General features: G+C 41.4%; 1 protein-coding gene across 1 annotated transcript in view; it reads left to right on the top strand.

Annotated features, from left to right (window-relative positions):
- The first annotated feature begins 4,725 nt into the window (after positions 1–4,725).
- LOC125637108 (fructose-1,6-bisphosphatase isozyme 2) overlaps positions 4,726–20,008 on the top strand; it is a 39,999-nt gene continuing 24,716 nt past the window's right edge. The window contains exons 1-3 of the mRNA XM_048851234.2: positions 4,726–5,049; positions 10,177–10,339; positions 11,270–11,362. Coding sequence (XP_048707191.1) covers positions 4,877–5,049; positions 10,177–10,339; positions 11,270–11,362 — 429 coding nt within the window. The 5' untranslated portion in view covers positions 4,726–4,876. The remainder of the gene's footprint in view (positions 5,050–10,176; positions 10,340–11,269; positions 11,363–20,008) is intronic.

The raw sequence follows: 20,008 nt of genomic DNA on the forward strand, positions 1-20,008 counted from the left end.
CAGTGTGCTTCCTCTCTCACCTCATAACTACACAAAATCCACCATCCACAAAAGAAGTTTTGTGTTGTAGGTAAAGTGGCCATCTACAGACACCCCCCGCCCCCAATCCCATTTCCCTCCAGGGCTAAAGAATGCCACAGCTTTTCTGAAAGATTTCTCCCTGCAGGTAGCTGGCTGCAGTTTCCTTGTAGATTGACTTATTGGGTCTTGTCAATACTAGAATCTTCAGTCCTGTTGCAACATTTGTAAATGTTAATCTAGATATTCCACAAACACTTGTTCCAGGACACAGATATTGTTCCTAGAGGTATCTTGAAAGCATGGATCATGATAGCTGGTGTAAAGCAAAGCGTGGTTTGTTAGTGAAGCCATGGAAAAGCTCTTTTGTGCCCCTCAAACAGCCATAAGTCCACTAAGACTGTCCAGAACCACTACCCTACTAATTGGTGAGCTCGTATGAGTGCTTCAAAATCCTCACTGTTTGCCCATCAGTCCCTGGATAGAGTGTAGGGTGTGTTTATAACCAATAAAGCCCTCAACAGCCTGGGACCATCCTACCTGAGGGAAGCATCTCTTCCTGCTGACCACAGCAGTGGCACAGGGACACGAGAGTGACACACACACCCCCAAATAAGAGTGAGCAACTGGCAGGGCATTCTGAGGGCTCACACTCTTTGGAACTTGCTCTCCCTACTCCCTTGGTCTGAAATAGTCTGAATTTGGTGACCTCCAGGTACATGGCAAGATGTGTTTGATACTGTTTTTGGAAAAGACTAATGGTATGCTTCCCAGTGGATTCCCAGATTAAATTGGATGTGCAAACGGGTTTTCTGTAGGTGTCTGGCTGAGTTCCTGTTGAAATAGCTCCTTAATGCTGCTGAGACTTCATTGCCTTATTAATGTTGGGGCTCTAGAGCCTTGGATAAGCATATTGTTTGTTTTTAAATCTAAACAGAGGCTGAGGACATAGCTCCTACCAGCTCTCTTGAGGATACATACAGCTTAGAAGTATCTCCTTGGTTTTTATATTTAAAATTCGCATTAGAGTGGCTAGCCAATCCATGCACATGAAACAACAGGTAGAAGGGGTACTGTACCTCTTAGTATTTCCTTAGCTGTGTCTTATGCTGAACTACATCAGGAATTCCTAGCTGGCCCATATCTATTTTTAAAGACTACACGCTGGAAGAAGGTAAAGGTTATAGAATGAAGGACAGTACTGCCTAATCATAGCAGTTCAGTTTTTAGATTAGGTAGTGGGGATTTTCTCTCTTTGCGGGAGGAAGGGCACTACAGACTGTCATTTTAACAAGTTAATGTTCAACATTAAGGGGTAGATGTTAGCTGTAAAGTATACGGGGCTAGTATGAAAGCTCACATGTTCTTGACCACTTTTTAAATTTGTTGTAACCATTTACAGAAAAATCTGCAAGATACTTATAAGTCCATTGGCAGAGTTAGCCATTCATACTGAATGGAAGTGAAAAGATTACTCTCACCAGAGTGTAAATCTTTAGCTGCAATTGCCTTACTGGCTACTCTTCTGCTAAGACATTGAAGAACTTTGGCATTTGGTGAAAGGTCATCAGCTCTGATTACAGCCAATATATGTAACTCAAACTACTAACATTTAAAATTTGGAGGGGAAAGGGGAGGAGAGGGTCCACGGATGTCATGTTTAAGAAGCAGAAATGTGAATCATTACCACTTTTGTAGTGATTGTCAGGCAAAACAAGAGACTAATCCTATCAAACTGGATCTTGACAAGGCTTTACGTATATTTTAAATTACTGTACTTTTCTATAGCACCTCTATCTTAAGGGCTGCTCAAGCATTTTTATGAACATAATTGCACACCTGAGTGGTTTTATTCCCCTCCCCCATATTAAACAGTATTGATCATTCACAGTATTAAACACTTATTTTGTCCACCAAAATAGCTTAAATACCTTCTCCTATGTGACCTTGTTCATCTTTGGCAGAACCACGAATAGGACTCAGATTTCTTGACACCCAGCCTTGTGCCTTAAACACCAGTTAATCCTGCCTCTTTGTTTCCACTCTGAACCCACCACTTGTCTACAATAAATCTCAAAGTTTGCAAGTAGAATCCTATGCGGAAATTAATGCAGTATTGTAGGGGTGTATAAGTGCTGGATTATTGCCTTTCATTTTATAAATACAAAGGTTACTGACATTTATTACCTGCTTTAAGATTTAATGGACTTTGCACCTGAAAGAAAAGATCAAATAATGGTTCTATTAGCTTCAACAACACCCTTTGAACCAACTAAAACAAATTTTTGATTAGAATTGTTCACTGAACTTTATCCCCATTCCAGTGGGGGGACAAATATAGATACATTGATTCTGAACCTAGGATAAATGGAACAGGTGAGGCGGATCATAACCATCCTGCCATTCCTGTGTTGCTAAATGGGCTGTGGTTGGATGGGCCCAGCAAGATTCTGGCTAGACAGGACAGAGGTTTAGGGTTAGAAGGATTCCAGTATGGAAATGGTTGAGAGTTGCTGCTTAAGGCTGCATGTACAACTTTAACTCTGTCCCCTTGTGAATATGCAGTAGTTTAATCACACTCTTCCTCAAGTAACAAAATATTTTAGGTTTTTCTTTTCATATGGAGCTTCTTCAAAGAAAGAAAAGTCCTACAGCCTGGCAAAAGATGCTCCAAAATATCAGTTACTCCTAGTTTGACTCATGTGCTTTGGTGCTAGATGAAAGATGGAAGAAAATATTCTGGAAATTATCAACATCTTGGAGGACAGAGGTAACAGAGTTGATAGCTAGCACTCAAACCTTAAGGAGATCCATCTGAGTAACTCAATTTGCCACTCCATATGCTCTTTCCTTAGAGATATGACAAAAATCCCAAGAGCTGAAGTCTACCAGATACAGTATGCATCTATCCCTTACTCCTTAGTGTCACGTAGCATTGTCAGTTTTTGATTTTTAAAGGATGAGATTAAGAAGCTTTAAATTGTACAAAGATCCCTAATTTACGTACTGATAGTTGATCAAGTGAACAGGAACTTAAAATGCAACAGGTTAAAAAGATTTCAGTTGCAAGTCATCTAGTACTGCAGCTCTTCTTAACAAAAGTAAGGAAATGTAACTATAAAGTTCACAATTGGGGCTAACGTTTTCATACCATGTTTTTGCATCTACACTCAGTTTGTCCTTACTATCTTATCTGTAGTGAGAAGAACAATACCATGTGTAATTAAAATGTTAATATAAGCTTGTGTGTAATTGTTAGGTTACAGAGCATCTATGCTATCAGTCCTATTTCAGTTGCATTTCTCTGTCCACACACAGCAATATTCTAACAAATAATACTGCTTAGCTCTTATATAGTGTTTTTTTCATCAGATCTTAAAGCACTTCACAATCATAAGGCTGTCCAAGCATGCGGAGAGTGTAATGCAGGTGCAAGTTAGTGCCTGTCTATATTAAAAAAGTTGCACCAGTGTAATAACATTGATTTAAAAATCAATCTAGTGACATTGTTGCAAAATTGTGGTGTATAGAAATGCTTAAAGTTTAACTTGCTCTTGTAAGTTATTGAATAAATAACTACTTAGCCATTTATCAGACCTTAATTCACCAGTGCTTTTCACTTGCACCAGCTCTGTGATATTACAAGTTAGCATGGACTAAGAAAGAATGATAGTTGAACATGATCACAGCAGGCTAACAAGGAATATAAGACACCTCTAGAGAAAATTTGTAGCAAATCGATGTGTATATGCTAAGCATGTAGTGTCTAGTTATATAATTTAGCATGCCAGAACAGTTCCCATGAGACAATGAACTAAGCCTCACACTACCCATATGAGGTAGGTATTTTAAGTACTCCCCCCCCCCCTTTTTTTTTTTTTTTTTTTACAGTGACACATGTTTAAAATGTGATTTTTCAAAGGTGTAGTACTCTGCAGCCCTCCTGCCCCCAAGAGAGGCCATGCAACTTCCACTGACTTCCTGCACATTGTGCAAGTGCTGAATGGTGGTGGTGGCCTGTGATAGACTGTCTGGGGGCCCCTTCTGGCCTTTAGCGCTATGACTCTGAATGCCTTTGAAAGCTAGGCCCTCTGTGACCAGGGAGCTGAAGAAGCAGACCAAAGTGGGATAGCCAGCAAAAACCAGGTGCCTCCTGGCACTGATCTTTGCTGCCCAGCCCCACAACATTGTGGGAAAAATTTCCCGTTCAAAAACTGAAACTTAGCTACTGACCCCGCAGCTAAATTGCCTAGTCTGTGTTGTACTGGAAGCGAGATCACTAGTGTACCGAATTCAGAGTGCTCAGTGTGACGTGCACCAGAGTCTACTGCGTAAGGAACTAGCGTATCAACAACGCTGTTGCATATTTTCTCCATTTGAAATTTGTCAAGAGGATGTCAAATAAGTGAACTGATTTATCTTTCAGATGGTCAGCAGGGGCAAGATTTCATTCTAGTTTGTTACAGAGAGTTCCCCTACCTATCTGCTGAATGGCACTTAACTGACTTGCTAGCAAGACATCTATACTAATAACCTTTCACTGGTCTCCATGCAATAGGACTATAGTATTATGTCTGCAAATCACTAGATTAAATATGTGGAGGAGAAGGGGGAGGGGGTAGTTTTTCTCGTTCTCATGCTGCTTTTATGCACCCTGGGAGATCTACAGAACAGGCAGACTCTGCACAGCTATTTCAAGCATTTAAATCACATGGGCTCAAGAACAGTTTCATATACCGTGTCTAGGAAACAAGCCAACGGCATCTCCTTAAAATACAACAGCTACTGAGGAGAAGCAACATTGCAGGAAAGCAACTGGTTCTAACTAAAAAGATAAAAACTTTATTTGCCAACAAAGATGTCAGACAGAAGTCCCTTTGAAACGGATATGTTAACCCTTACCCGATACGTTATGGAAAAGGGGCGACGTATTAAAGGTGCTACAGGGGAGCTGACCCAGCTGCTCAACTCAATGCTGACTGCCGTGAAGGCCATCTCCTCTGCAGTCAGAAAGGCAGGCCTCGCCCACATGTAAGTCCTGTTTAGACATATGGGGGAAGGGAGAAGGAGGAGAGGGATTTGCCTCCACATGAAGACTGGGGAAAGGGCAAAAGTTTTGTGATTTTTTTCAAAAATTCACCCACTTTAAATTCAATAGGCCTCTTTTAAACCACGTAACTGAAGGTGTGAATTCTGAGCTCAAAATCTAGCAGAGGTTGGAAATTATGCATATGCCAGAAGGGGGAGTGTGTTTATGGAGGATTTTAAAATTGTTCCTGAAATGTCACCTGAGACTAGCTGTGGTTCTGCAAAATTTCAGTTTAAAAACAGTCAGATGAAAGCAAAACAGAAACCTAGTTCCATTATTTCCTGTCCTATTCATGTTATCTTTTTTAAAATGGTGGAACTGGTGTATTTTTAAGTCTTAGAAAATTTGCAGACTATCATACTTAGATATCTTCTGCTATCGTCCAAACATATTGTCACAGCTAGCGTCTGAACTGTGGAAAATCAGGGTTTACCTTGGGAATGCTGATGTCCATATCCATAACTACATTACTAACAATATAACGATTCAACAGCGCTAAGAGAAGGACATATGCTACCCTTCTTGTATGTATCCCACCACCCCCACCCCCCCGGGTGTCAAGGTCACCTGAAAGTGGTCTGTGGCCCTATGTGAAGGACAAACACAACCAGCTCGTTTGGCTTCTGGTCTATTAGAAGATGGGAATTGAGGATTGTCTTGGAACGGTCTGAAATGAACTGACCTGTTTTTCATGCATTGGCTCAAAATAGACATTGATGCTGGTCCTTCAGTAGCAACGTGTCAATAGAGGCTGGAGGCAGGAAGAGAAATCTAATAAAATGTATAATTTAAATATATTCTTGTATATATGTATGGTGTGTACGCTTAATTCCAAGGGTTAGTGATGTGGCTATATGTGTAGCAGAATACTCCATTAAGCAGTTTATTCCTCTATACTCTATGGCAGAGGAATGTCTAGTACTTTGCAAACTATGAATTAAGATTCTTGAATAAGGATGCTGTAGAAATGCAAAGGACAAACATCACAGCACCATGTGAGGAAGGTATCATTATCCCCATTTTACAGATGGGAAATATAATTCATAGAGCAGTTAGGCAATTTGCCCAAGGTCTCACAGTGAGTCAGTGGCAGACCCAGAAATAGATCCTTGACTCTCCTGTGCTGTAACCACTATCCCATTTTCCCCTCTCTCTCTTTTGTTGATATTAAATAAAGCCAAACTGTTTTCACTGACATGACAAAGGAAAAATTGCATTCGGAACTTTTGTGGCATTCCAAGTTTTAAACCCTAAAATACATAGCAAATAATATTATATAGATAAGAAACAGAATTTATTCTTAACCTAAAAGAGACATGACTAATGTTTCAACATTACAATTCCTCCCTCAGAATCGAAGCATCCATTATATTGAGGAAGGAAGGCCTCTTTTTGAAAAACAAAAGTTTCAGGAAATAATCCAGCAATCATACGTCCCATGGATATTATCAATCATGTCATACAATGAACCATGATCTTTAGGAAATGTCAGTGACAATATGTTTGAAATCAATCACTAGGATTGACATCAATTTATATTTTCAATGCTATCTTCACATGAAAAAGGGCTAGAAACTTTTTTTTTAAATGACAGATGAAGTTAAATAGGCCTGCCATTTCAAATTCTCCCAAATAAGAGGGTATGGCGTGGCTTCTTTCAAAAAGTCAGTGTTAACTTTTTAAATATTAAAGTTTTCTATTCACCAACAAAGGAGAAGATTTTGAAAGACACAGAGGGCAGTTAGGAGGCAAATGCCATTTGTTTCTTTGAAAATAAAATACTTATCATACATTACGTATGTGAAATCTGAGCAGATTATCTTGGAGTGGATACATATCTGAAGTCAGTTGTTGGGCTCTGCAACTAATTGTGAGCCTACTGAGCTGCACTGTCTTTATATCAACTAAATAAGTCTCATCTGTAGGTCATACATAATCATTTAATAAAACCACATACTGGGAATTATAGCAGCACATTGTAGCATGTCCCAACAATCTTAATAGTGAAATGTCACTATGAAAGACTTTAAAATACCCCATTTAGAAATCATTGTACTCATATTTCATGGGTCATTATTTCCCTTCCCTCAGCTGTGGGAGTCTCCAACTATTTCCCTCAACAGAGAGAGCTGCTGCAAGTGACAAAGTGCTTTAGAGCGACAGCTGTGGTAATGTTTTGTACATAAGCAAAGAGTGAAGCAATCAGATAGGGAACTCTGCTTATTAGCTTTAGCATCTGTTGGCAAACACATGAAAACATGACCTTTGTTTCACAAGAATTTATCTGCTCCAACCCCTTGTTCCCTGACTAATATCAGGCCTTTGTAAAGTCTGAATATTTCCAGGTGCAGCAGGAATTAGCACTGTGGATTCTGTTGGTGGCAATCTTCCCACCAAGTGAGAGCTGAACCAATTCCACAGAAATCCTCAGCATGGCACTAACAATGCATTGTGATGGCATAGCTTCCAATCCTATGCTGTGAGTTCAGGGGGTCTGCTCCTTCCCTATCGTGTTATATTTTTATTGTTATAGGTGCAGTTCCTTTGCCAGGTGTTGCTGCTGTGCAATGGCAGATGCCCCAGGGCGGCTCTAGTACACTCCTTGAGGGTATCAGTGCCAGGAAAAGAACCCATCAGGGAGAAAGTGATGGACTCTGGGGCAGTGGAGATGACAGCAGCAGGCCCCCATATTCTTGGGAAAAAGGAAAAGGAGGCAAAGGAGACAAAAGGAAGGACATAGGTTTGATAGGATCACTTCCCATCCCAATACTATACACATTAAAACAGCTGCTCCATTCCATCTCAGGGGTGGATGCATTTCTGTGATGAGTGAAATAATCCATGTGTGTCTGTCTTCCCCCTCACAATCCCCCGCCCAGCCCCGGATGTAATTTCCACAGCAACCACTGAAGTCGTCACAAACATTATTCGCAAAAAGAAAAGGAGTATTTGTGGCACCTTGGTTAGTCTCTAATTTATTTGAGCATAAGCTTTCGTGAGCTACAGCTCACTTCATCGGATGCATATGAAGTGAGCTGTAGCTCACGAAAGCTTATGCTCAAATAAATTGGTTAGTCTCTAAGGTGCCACAAGTACTCCTTTTCTTTTTGCGAATACAGACTAACACGGCTGTTACTCTGAAACAAACATTATTGTGGTAGCAAAATAAGCAGCAGGAACAGACATATATTTAACAAACAAAACTCCTGTCTTCAAGCAAATTTACCTAAAAACAAGGGGAAATAAATTTTGAAAATCTTCAAACTATAAGTTTTCCATGAGGAATCAACAACTCTTGCTGAAGTGCAGTCACTGATTGACTGCAAAATGGAGCCATCTGGTGGTATATATGGCTCATTACAAGAAGTAGAATCGCTTGCATGTGGAAAACATTAGTGAGGGATATTACCAAACTGATTAATTTGCGTGCCATTTGGGATCTCTTTAAAATTATGGCTAGGGTCCGATATAAAATTTGACATGAAACCTACTTCTGTTTTCTATAAAGGAAGCCTAAACCAACTGCAACATGTGCTCATTCTGATTTTAAAAAGCACAGTATGCAGCACATTTGGTTAAACCCTACTGACTTCAGCAATGGGAGCAAGATCAAATCACTTGGACGGCAAGTGAAGAATTCTTAATAAATATGCTGGGCTTGACGCCATATTCTTTGCACCTCCTGGTTACTTTAATCAGTGTTGAGTGCACAAGGAATACAACCATTTATCTTCCTGTGGGAAGCTATAACAGTGTGCCCTGCGGTCTTGCTTATGTTTAAGGGCCATGGTCAACAGTGAGGTTACCCAGACAAACATAGCTTAAAAATAAGTGGCCAGGATTTCTGAGCGTGACTAGTGATTTTAGGCATCTTTTAGGGGGAGGAGCCCTATTTGGGGCACCTTAAGGGAGCCCAATTTTCAGAGGGTGGGTGGCAAGCTGGGCACCCAAAAACTGAGGAACCCCAAGAACACTACTTAATTTTTGAAAATCTTGGTCAGTACTGTATTTAAAAAACAACACTCATCATGCTATCCTGAGGGAGTTGGAGAGGGAGACACAGAGGGAAGGGTTACATAGTTCCCCCAACAAGAGCTCCAACAGGGAAAAACACTTAGATTTTTAAAACATTTTTTTTTAAGGAGAGAGAGAGAGAGAGAGAATAGTCCATTTGAGGACTAGCTACCTGCCTTTTTTTAAAACAAATCAAAAAAGTATTTGCTTTATAGGGGAGCAATAAAATGCTGTCACAGGGGCTCTTATTTGCTTTCCTTGGTCTCTGAATCAGATAAAGTAAATCAAAAATTTATTTTCCGAGTTGAGAGTTTTGCCTTAAAAAAAAATTCTAACTAAATCTCTGAAAATAGGGGTTTTATCATGGAAATGCCATCACTGTCTAATCTAGTCCAATACATAGAGCTTCATTTTGAGGTGCAGTTCAGAGAGGGAGGTAGCTCAACGAGGTCTGTCAGGCTCTGAATTTGGGGCCTGGACAGGGATCTGTCCGGCCACAGATGTAAGTTAAAGACTCCTTACTGGCTGGTCTAATTTATGGAGATGCTGAGTGGCTCCCCATGGGCTGCTCTGTGGCACAGAATAGGCTCTGGCCACACACTCTCCTTCCTCAAACAAGCCTCCATCCTTTGGCCACCTCCCCCAGCACTCACTTACAGCTGGAGCCTCGGGGGAGGGGGGGGGCGGGGCACGACGGGGGTTGAGGGTGGAGGAGGGCCATTCCGGTGCCAGGGGTATTCCTCAGAGGTCAGTTAAGGTAACTTTATAGTGGCTGAACAGCCATGAAGGGATCACAGCAGAGCCCAGAACTGAAGCCACAATCTTTCCCTCTCTTGGGCAGATTTTCATTTACCACCAGGAATGGATATCTACAGAGATATTTTAAAGACTTGGATGTATGTGGGAGGTGTGGGGAGGCGGGGGAGATTGGCAGGGAAAAGCCAGGGTCACCACTTTTCTGAAGTCTTAATGTTCATGTCAAAATTTAGGCCTGTCTTTTTGCTTTGAGGTTTCTTAGTGTTTTCACTGCCATGTACACATCCTCTTTTCTTTAGGTATGGAATAGCAGGAACTGTGAACGTGACTGGTGATGAAGTGAAGAAGCTGGATGTGCTATCCAATTCTCTGGTTATTAACATGCTACAGTCCTCCTATGGCACCTGTGTCCTAGTCTCAGAGGAGAATAAAGATGCCATTATCACGCCACAAGACAAGAGGGTCTGTACATATGTCTGTGTTCTCTCATTTAGCAGCAGGTGGTGCTGTTACTCCAAGTATTGAAAAGAGGGTTTAGGGACTGTTACCTGTAAAAAAGCAAAAAGGCACAAGTTCCTAAGCAATAGCAGAGAATCTGCATATTATTCTACTGCTTAAATGATTAGTTACACTGGGTGAGCAGTTTTCAATAAGTAAGGAAGTCCTTGCAAAGGATTCATAATTAAAACTGGGGGAATAATTATTTGTGAGCATGTTAGTGAAATTGGGATCCCAATTCAATCTTATCATGTTTTGACCCTTTTCTGAACATTGGCATGACCTGTTTTTGTTTCCATGAATGTTTAGCCAGCACTATAAGTCGTAAAGTGCTACTCAGTTTGAGCAAGGGTGTCCGAACTGGGCTCTAAATTAACTACCCTAAGAGGACAAATGGCTACTTACTGGGATTCCAGATGTATGGAAATTATCTTCTATTATGATATCTCCTCCATTAATTTAACATGCAGTCCCACTAATTCTCAGTTCAGGATTTCGATTAGTACTCCTCCAAAAGCCAGCCATTCCTGCCTTCTTACCCTCAAGCCTCGCTTCATAAATCCATTCATTCCGCTCACAATACAATTGAAACAAAATTTGTTCAATAAACCAAGACACGTCTGGAACAAAACCGCTCAGTTCCTTTGCTTTCACACTATGCCCTTTCCTCACTCCTGATCTTTTGTGTAGTTACTCTGTCAGCTGTCTGGGCAAGCCCTTTCTCTCTCTGCATTTCGGTGATGTGCTATACAGACTACAACTGTACATTTGGTCTGGATTTGTCAAGGGCATTTGGTTATCTAAATGTAGTAAGAAAAAGATGGTGTTTACCAAACAAAGGAGAAAGATACAGCAAGTCAACATATTTAATGCTCCTCTTATCTCTCTTTTTAGGGTAAATATGTCGTGTGCTTTGATCCACTAGATGGTTCTTCCAATATAGATTGCTTGGCATCAATAGGAACGATATTTGCTATCTACAAGAAGGTACGTTGATGAACAAAACACACAGTATGATTCACCCAGTGAGAACAAAACATTTCCTATATATCAGCTCGTGTATGATTCACCCGGTGAGAACAAAACATTTCCTATATATCAGCTCGTTCCACTTTCATTCCCACTGTCTTACAAATAAACAGAGCTTTAAAGAGACAGCGATATAAATATACAATGAAGATATATTTACACCTCTACCCCGATATAATGCTATCCTCTGGAGCCAAAAAATCTTACTGTGTTATTGGTGAAATCGTGTTATATCGAACTTGCTTTGATCCGCCTGAGCACGGAGCCCTGTCCCCCCCAGAGCACTGCTTTACCGCAGTGAATTCGTGTTATATTGGGTCGTGTTATATTGGGGCAGAGGTGTATATCAAATAATGGGCTGAATTTTTAGGAAGAAGCACACTTAATTGTCCACATGAAATTCTTGGGCCACAGCACTTCCTTCTATATCACACAGAGTAATTAAAACAAAAGTGGCTTCTAATTATAAGGCAATTGGTTAGCTACATCAATCCTATTTACTCACTTCAGTGAGTGCTGGGGTTTGGGTGGGGACGGGATGTAGAGATGAGCAAGAGCCCAGTGTCAAGGTGCAGAACCAAACTTACTTAAAGTTAAGGGATGTTCAGGTTTGGAATATTGGTTCCTGTCCATCTCCACAACTCACAATGTTTGTTTTCCCACTAGGGAGCTACATAGAGTGGCAGCCATTTAACTACCAGCATTTGCCAACAGTTAGAATGATGTCAGTTCTCACAATTTTACTGCAAGTCTTGCAATATTTGTTGCTTTTATGAAAGCCTTAGCTCACAGAATCATATGATTACACGAGTCACTCAGTTCTCTCTTTCTTTTTTAAGTTTACAGCTCTCATGTTTGCAAAGAAATGCTTAAAACATGAATCCTAAAGGCTCAGAAAACAGAAGGCAAGATGCCATGATTACCTCTTACATTTAGAACAGGAATAACTATGTGGTGTCTATTGAATTTATAACCGTGAGCACCATATTGCAAATATTTAGTAGAACCCTCTTTGACCTTGCCTTCACTCCGGGTGGCGGGGGGGAAGGGAGTGTTCTTAACTCCAGTTAGCCAAATGGAGGTAAAATCCTAATGAAGACAAGGAAGTCTATAGTCTTCACAAGTTAACAGGCTGAGTTCAAGAATAAGCTCCCTCTTATATTTAAGTCCAGCTTATATATAAGTCCAGCTGCTAATTTGTGTGAAAACTACAATGGCTAATTGGAGTTAATACTCCTTTTTTCCCCAAGTAATGGCAAGGCCTTTCAAAACCACTTACCAATAAGGTTTTCAATTCATTTTCTACAATTTTTCCTCATTCTCTCTCAAACAAATAAACAAACAAAACCTGAGGGCCTTCTGACATCTCATTTTAGAATTAAAGTCTATGTAGGGGCAAACATCACTACTTAATGAAGACCAATCTACAATACTCAACACAAAATTACTTCAGTCCCTCAAAAGATTAGATGTAACCAAAGGATAAAAATTCCACCCACAGGATCAAGTGCACTTATTTTAGTTACATGAACAATTTAACAAATCCCACTTGAAAGACAAAAAACTATGTTGTACACAAAGGTACTAGAAAGGCTATTTATGCACAGACAGCTTTTTTATTTAGCATCTTCCTTTCCACTGAGGTGCTAGTTTAGCAGGATAAATTAGCTAAATATGCAGCTCTCTCAGATGGGAGGATTTTATGGTATTTTTACTAAAGTGCCCTTCTTCAAAGCCATTAGCTAAATCAGAATAACCAAGTAATAAAAAGTGTTTGCAATTCTGCAGCAACAGACATTTATGAAAGAAAAAAAAAGATGAAATGCTCTCCCAAGTGACTGAAAACCTATCTAGGAAAGAAAACAGTTTAAACAACTTTAAATAATCTTTGCCATGGAAAGGATTTTGAAGTAAATCAGGGCATCTTAAAAAGACCATTCATAACTGCTACCAGAGCAGTTTATGGGGTCCCTTCTGATTATATGAATGATTTTCTCATCATGTCACTGCCTGAACCTGGATCCCAAAGGCACTCCAGAGTTCAAACATTTCTGTGAAGTGACTTCCTTTTAGGAAAGAAGCTATAAAGCTAGTTAGAACTTTAATAGACTGAGACAGCATCTTTCGAACAATGAACCATCAAATAGGCTAAGTAATGTGCCAAGGCCACAGAGAAAGTGAGTGTCAGAGCTGGAATTAGAGCTTCTGGCTTCTAGTCCAGTCTTTGACCACATCTTTCCCCCTTATGAATAGTGTTCTGTACAAGCACACAAGAAGGATGAACATGCTTCTATATATTGACAACAGGGACTTTAATAATCTTCAGAATTCAAATGTCATTGGCGTTTAACAATTGTTGTTCATGTTATGTAAAAATAACTGCAGTGTTGATTTGGTACTCATGCCAAATATTTCTGGAAGCAGGGCTGTATTTAAAAAATAGTCTTTTAAAAGGTTCCTCCGTATATTTCAAGAGCTGGAGGCAACTCCATTTGAGATAACAATTCACTGATAAGAGAAGGACTTAAGGGTGTAGAGGGCTTTCTGAATGGTTTGAGCCAGATCGGTACACTAATTTTTTCATTCCCTGTCCCTAAAATCTGATGTAGTGATGCAAGGAAGAGATAGGCTGAGAAGAAACAAATTGTAGGGTCAGATTCTCCTACGAAACACTAGTCATTAGAATCTTGAGCACTCTCTTTAAAGAAGTACCTCTTTCTTGAAGGTAAAGACAGAATGACCACTACCATTTAGAGTTGCCAGGTGTCTGGTTTTAGACTGGAACACCTAGTTGGAAAGGGACCCTGATGGCTCTAGTCAGCACCGCCGACTGGGCCGTTAAAACAGTTGGGTCAGCGGTGCTGCGGGTCTAAGGCAGGATATTCCTACCTGTCCTGGTACTGCACTGTGCACTGGAAACGGCCAGGAGGTCTGGCTCCTAGGCGGAGGGCCATGGGGCTCCATGCACTGACCCCGCCCCAAGTACCAGCTCTGCACTCCCGCACCCTAAACCCCTCATCCCTGGCCCCATCCCCAGAGCCCTCACCTCCCCCGCATCCCAACCCCCTGTCCCAGCGCAGAGCCCCCTCCCACACCCTGAACCCCTCATCCCTGGCCCCATCCCAGAGTCCTCACCCACAGCCGGAGCCCTCACCTCCCCCACATGCTAGCCGATTGAGCCCTCTCCCGTACCCCAAACCCTCATCCCTAGCCCAACCTCCAGCCGGAGCCCTCACCTACCCCTGCACTCCAAATCCCTTGGCCCCACCCCCCCAGCCTGGAGTTCCCTCCAGCACCCCAAATCCCTCACCCCCTCCTGTGCCCTAACTCCCTGCCCCAGCCCAGAGCCCCCTCCCACACCGTGAACCCCTCATTTCTGGCCCCAACCCAGAGCCCTCACCCCTCCCGCACCCCTACTCCATGCCCCAGGCCAGTGAAAGTGAGTGAGGGTGTGGGAGAGCAAGCCACCAAGGGAGGAGGAATGTAGTGAGTGGGGGGCAGGGCCTTGGGGAAGGGGTGGGGCTAGGGTATTTGGTTTTGTGCAATTAGAAAATTGACAACACTACCACCATTGTGGGTCTCTTTTGAATCCAAGGAAACAGAGGAAACTAACAGTACCTGCCTACTTAGTATGGGAAGATACCACCTTGAATCTTGTAAACAAATCTAGGATAGCACAGCACTCCTAATTTATAGTCTCACACAGCCCCACTTGGTAGCAGAAATGCAGTACTGCAGTCTCTTGAAGAAACATGTTATTTGTTTACTCTATTTTTCTTCTTGGTTTTGCTTGCATTCTTTTCTCTTCATAAATGGATGATGCCGGTATCCTCTTGCTTCCCCTTGAATCTCCTTTCACCAGCAGGAATATTGTTTTGGTGGAGTTTTAGAAATAAACAAAACGAAAAAGCTTTAAGGAAGCAAAGCGCGGATAGGTGGGTGGACCATCTGGATTAAATCAAAAGATCAGGTGCCTTTAAAACTGACTTCCAGGGCCTTAGCTGTCAGATGCTGTTAAGACACTGTGTAGGTTAAGTAGTATGTTTGTTAAGAGATAATAACTGATGTTGTTGTAATATTTGAACTCCTGGGAGTGTGGTGGCTTAACCCACTTTTTAACATAACTGAAAAATATTATTTTAGGGAAACATAGCAGCCTAATCAATCTCTTCTCCCCTGACCCCCTCAGAGCCTGCATGAGTCTACACCCCACAGTTCTCACACTACAGCTGTCCTCTGACATTCCACTGCTTTTTTTGTAATATTGTCAAGATCTCCAGACAAGTTCTCTCACTATCCATCAGTTTAACAGTGCATGTCATTTTTCCCCAGTAGAGGAGAGGTAAAGAGAGGGGGAAAGGGCAGCAGATGCTAATTATTGAGCTTTACTAAGAGAGGCATAGTTTAGTAGTCTGAACGCAAGACTGAGAACCAGGATTCTCTAAAATCTAATCCCAGCTCTTTTAGTGACACCCCCTCGCCCCCGGGCTTTGGGCAAGTCACTTATGACAAAAATTTCAAACTCAGTTTGTATAGTATATTCTGAAAGATACATTAAAACCTCATGAAACTTATTAAAATAAAACCAAAGCAATGAAGTGCTGAACTGATTTTTCCAGAGTTTAAACCTTTGATTCTATGAAGTCAGATATTTTGAAGCCTATGCTAAAACATCCCCTATACCATAGCCAAAATATGTTGAAGGAAAAGAAAGGAAAACACTCAAAGGTTGTTATCAGGCTTCTGCTGTCTGTTTTAATTCACTGGTTCACTTTTTATTGTACTTCTCTAGGGCAGAACTATTCTACAGACTTAAAAAGCCAAAAAAATAACCTCATCATTTCCAGCGTTTTATTTTTACCTTTGAACAGATCTGCATTTCTTTGTGGAAGTTTGTTTGACACTGGAACTTTCTTTCCCACTTCGGTTGTTCAGAGCACAGACATGAACAAGAATTGAAAAACAAGCTGAATTCTGGACAGCGTCCATTTCCCTGGGGAGAAGTTCCTTTGTTTTTTCAGAATAGCCCATCATTGTTTAGTTTCTCATCCAGAACTATTAGGAGGTGGATGGGAGAGGAAGCATTCATTAGTGATGGGTCTGCAACAATCATCTTACATAAATATACTCAAAAAGAAAAGGAGTACTTGTGGCACCTTAGAGACTAACCAATTTATTTGAGCATGAGCTTTCGTGAGCTACAGCTCACTTCATCGGATGCATGCCGTGGAAACTGCAGCAGACTTTATTTATACACAGAGAATATGAAAAAATACCTCCTCCCACCCCACTGTCCTGCTGGTAATAGCTTATCTAAAGTGATCATCAGGTGGGCCATTTCCAGCACAAATCCAGGTTTTCTCACCCTCCACCCCCCCACACAAATTCACTCTCCTGCTGGTGATAGCCCATCCAAAGTGACAACTCTTTACACAATGTGCATGATAATCAAGTTGGGCCATTTCCTGCACAAATCCAGGTTCTCTCACATTCCCCCCACCCCCATACACACACAAACTCACTCTCCTGCTGGTAATAGCTCATCCAAACTGACCACTCTCCAAGTTTAAATCCAAGTTAAACCAGAACATCTGGGGGGGGGGGGGGTAGGAAAAAACAAGAGGAAATAGGCTACCTTGCATAATGACTTAGCCACTCCCAGTCTCTATTTAAGCCTAAATTAATAGTATCCAATTTGCAAATGAATTCCAATTCAGCAGTTTCTCGCTGGAGTCTGGATTTGAAGTTTTTTTGTTTTAAGATAGCGACCTTCATGTCTGTGATTGCGTGACCAGAGAGATTGAAGTGTTCTCCGACTGGTTTATGAATGTTATAATTCTTGACATCTGATTTGTGTCCATTTATTCTTTTACGTAGAGACTGTCCAGTTTGACCAATGTACATGGCAGAGGGGCATTGCTGGCACATGATGGCATATATCACATTGGTGGATGTGCAGGTATACGAGCCTCTGATAGTGTGGCTGATGTTATTAGGCCCTGTGATGGTGTCCCCTGAATAGATATGTGGGCACAATTGGCAACGGGCTTTGTTGCAAGGATAAGTTCCTGGGTTAGTGGTTCTGTTGTGTGGTATGTGGTTGTTGGTGAGTATTTGCTTCAGGTTGCGGGGCTGTCTGTAGGCAAGGACTGGCCTGTCTCCCAAGATTTGTGAGAGTGTTGGGTCATCCTTTAGGATAGGTTGTAGATCCTTAATAATGCGTTGGAGGGGTTTTAGTTGGGGGCTGAAGGTGACGGCTAGTGGTGTTCTGTTATTTTCTTTGTTAGGCCTGTCCTGTAGTAGGTGACTTCTGGGAACTCTTTTGGCTCTATCAATCTGTTTCTTTACTTCAGCAGGTGGGTACTGTAGTTGTAAGAAAGCTTGACAGAGATCTTGTAGGTGTTTGTCTCTGTCTGAGGGGTTGGAGCAAATGCGGTTGTATCGCAGAGCTTGGCTGTAGACGATGGATCGTGTGGTGTGGTCAGGGTGAAAGCTGGAGGCATGCAGGTAGGAATAGTGGTCAGTAGGTTTCCGGTATAGGGTGGTGTTTATGTGACCATTGTTTATTAGCACTGTAGTGTCCAGGAAGTGGATCTCTTGTGTGGACTGGACCAGACAGTGGGGTGGGAGGAGGTATTTTTTCATATTCTCTGTGTATAAATAAAGTCTGCTGCAGTTTCCATGGCATGCATCCGATGAAGTGAGCTGTAGCTCACGAAAGCTCATGCTCAAATAAATTGGTTAGTCTCTAAGGTGCCACAAGTACTCCTTTTCTTTTTGCTTATACAGACTAACACGGCTGTTACTCTGAAACCTGTTATAAATATACTGTATTTGAAAACAGTCTTCCAAATAAGATTTATTTACATAAACACCAGGGATATAAGGTCTGAATGAGAAGCCTTTTGAGGGGGGGGCCCCCACAGGTCAAACACACACACACACCTGGCCATTTTTAATGTGGGGGAAGGAAGAGAGTATAGGAAAGCTAGGCATTCACAATATTGTTTGCAATCTGTACATAAAATGTATTTTTTAGATTTAATTTCAAAGTAATCTATAGTGGACAATTACTGCTTTGATGTTGAGATGTGCGCACGCCCTAGGCATACAATTTTAGAACAGAAAGTTTTAAGGTGTGAAAGCATAAAAAAACATGCTGTTCATGGCAAGCTAGCTGCTTTTGGAAAAAGATTATTTAGGAGAGAGTTAGCAGCATATAGTCAGTATTAAGGATCTAAAATGTGCACTCTGATTAATTTGCATTCATTATGTACACTGTAATCTTTCTGAATGAGCTGCTCTGCACTGAATCATAATTAGCTATAACATACCAAATAGGGTAAATGAATTCTTTGTCATGGGTCCATAATATGTGACTACATGTGAATGCATTCATAGGAAATTACAACATACACGATGTCTTAGGTCCTCAGAAGCTATTAAGGTGCTGTGTCTCGGTATTGAGAATAATATGCCAAGTAGCTAATTCTGTCTGTTCTTATTTGAGAACAATCCACCAATCAAAAAAATCCCATAACCCACCACCACAACCACCACACACACACACACCCTTACTTAAGGGGATTTCATTTCTTTCTGTAAATAATTGTCAGATTGCTACATATTTTTAAACAGTTGCTATATTTCACCAGTGTAGAACTGGTCCGAAAATGGGGCAGTGCAGGGAATGGCAAAAAAATCAAAAACTGAAGATTTTCAGCCAAAAATCCAAAAGTTTTCCGTCAAAAACATTTAGCTGAAAACCAAAAATTTTTATTAGAAAATACTGCTCTGGTTCTCATGAGAGTTGTTGTTTGAGTGCTTCATGCCTCCATTCTTCACTATTAGTTGGGTGAACCTGGATGAACTACATCGCCTCTGATACACAATGGTCTCCCCTCTTGCTCAGCCACAACAACACATCATAGGGCACAAGCTTTTCAGGTTTGGGGTGCTTAGTTTTTCAACAAAGTCCAAAATTTCCATAGAAAGCAGACTCACTATACCCTCAGAAAGACCTGGTGTTGAGGCACTTCTGCTTCAGTTTCCCGACAATGATCTTCGGTCTACTCCTACTGTAGAAGCAGGTTGGCCCTCCAACCAACATGTTATAAAGCATTCAATTCCTTCCAGGATAACAGAGTCCCTAAGTCCAAGTCGAAAAATATCAAAACAAAAACAAGAGTCTTCGGTCCCTCTGGGCCTTCAGCCTCCCTCCTTACTGGAAGGCTCCCAGTGGCAACTGCCTGTCTCACTACCTAACTGCCTGCTCTTGGGCCCCAGTCAACCCAATCATCCAGGTCAGATCTATCCTCTATGACAGGGTCAGGCCAAATGGCTATAGGAGAGTAATTTTTTTTTAAAAGCAAAAGATATTTTTATTTGCATAACACACTTACAAAGTAAAAACAGCAGCATATGCAATGTGTAACACAGCAACCAATCACAATTGTTTTCTCATTAGCTTCAGGGGAGGAAAGTGTTCAAGCTCGCCCGGGCCAGAGCAGGGGGCTTCCTCGACTCTCGTGGTCTTCCAGCCTTCCAAGTTACCTGGTGGCCCAGAGCAAGGGGGCTTCATTGACTCTCAAAGTCTGCCACCCC

This window comes from Caretta caretta, chromosome 5 (assembly GCF_965140235.1).
Source record: "Caretta caretta isolate rCarCar2 chromosome 5, rCarCar1.hap1, whole genome shotgun sequence".
Taxonomy (NCBI): Eukaryota; Metazoa; Chordata; order Testudines; family Cheloniidae; genus Caretta; species Caretta caretta.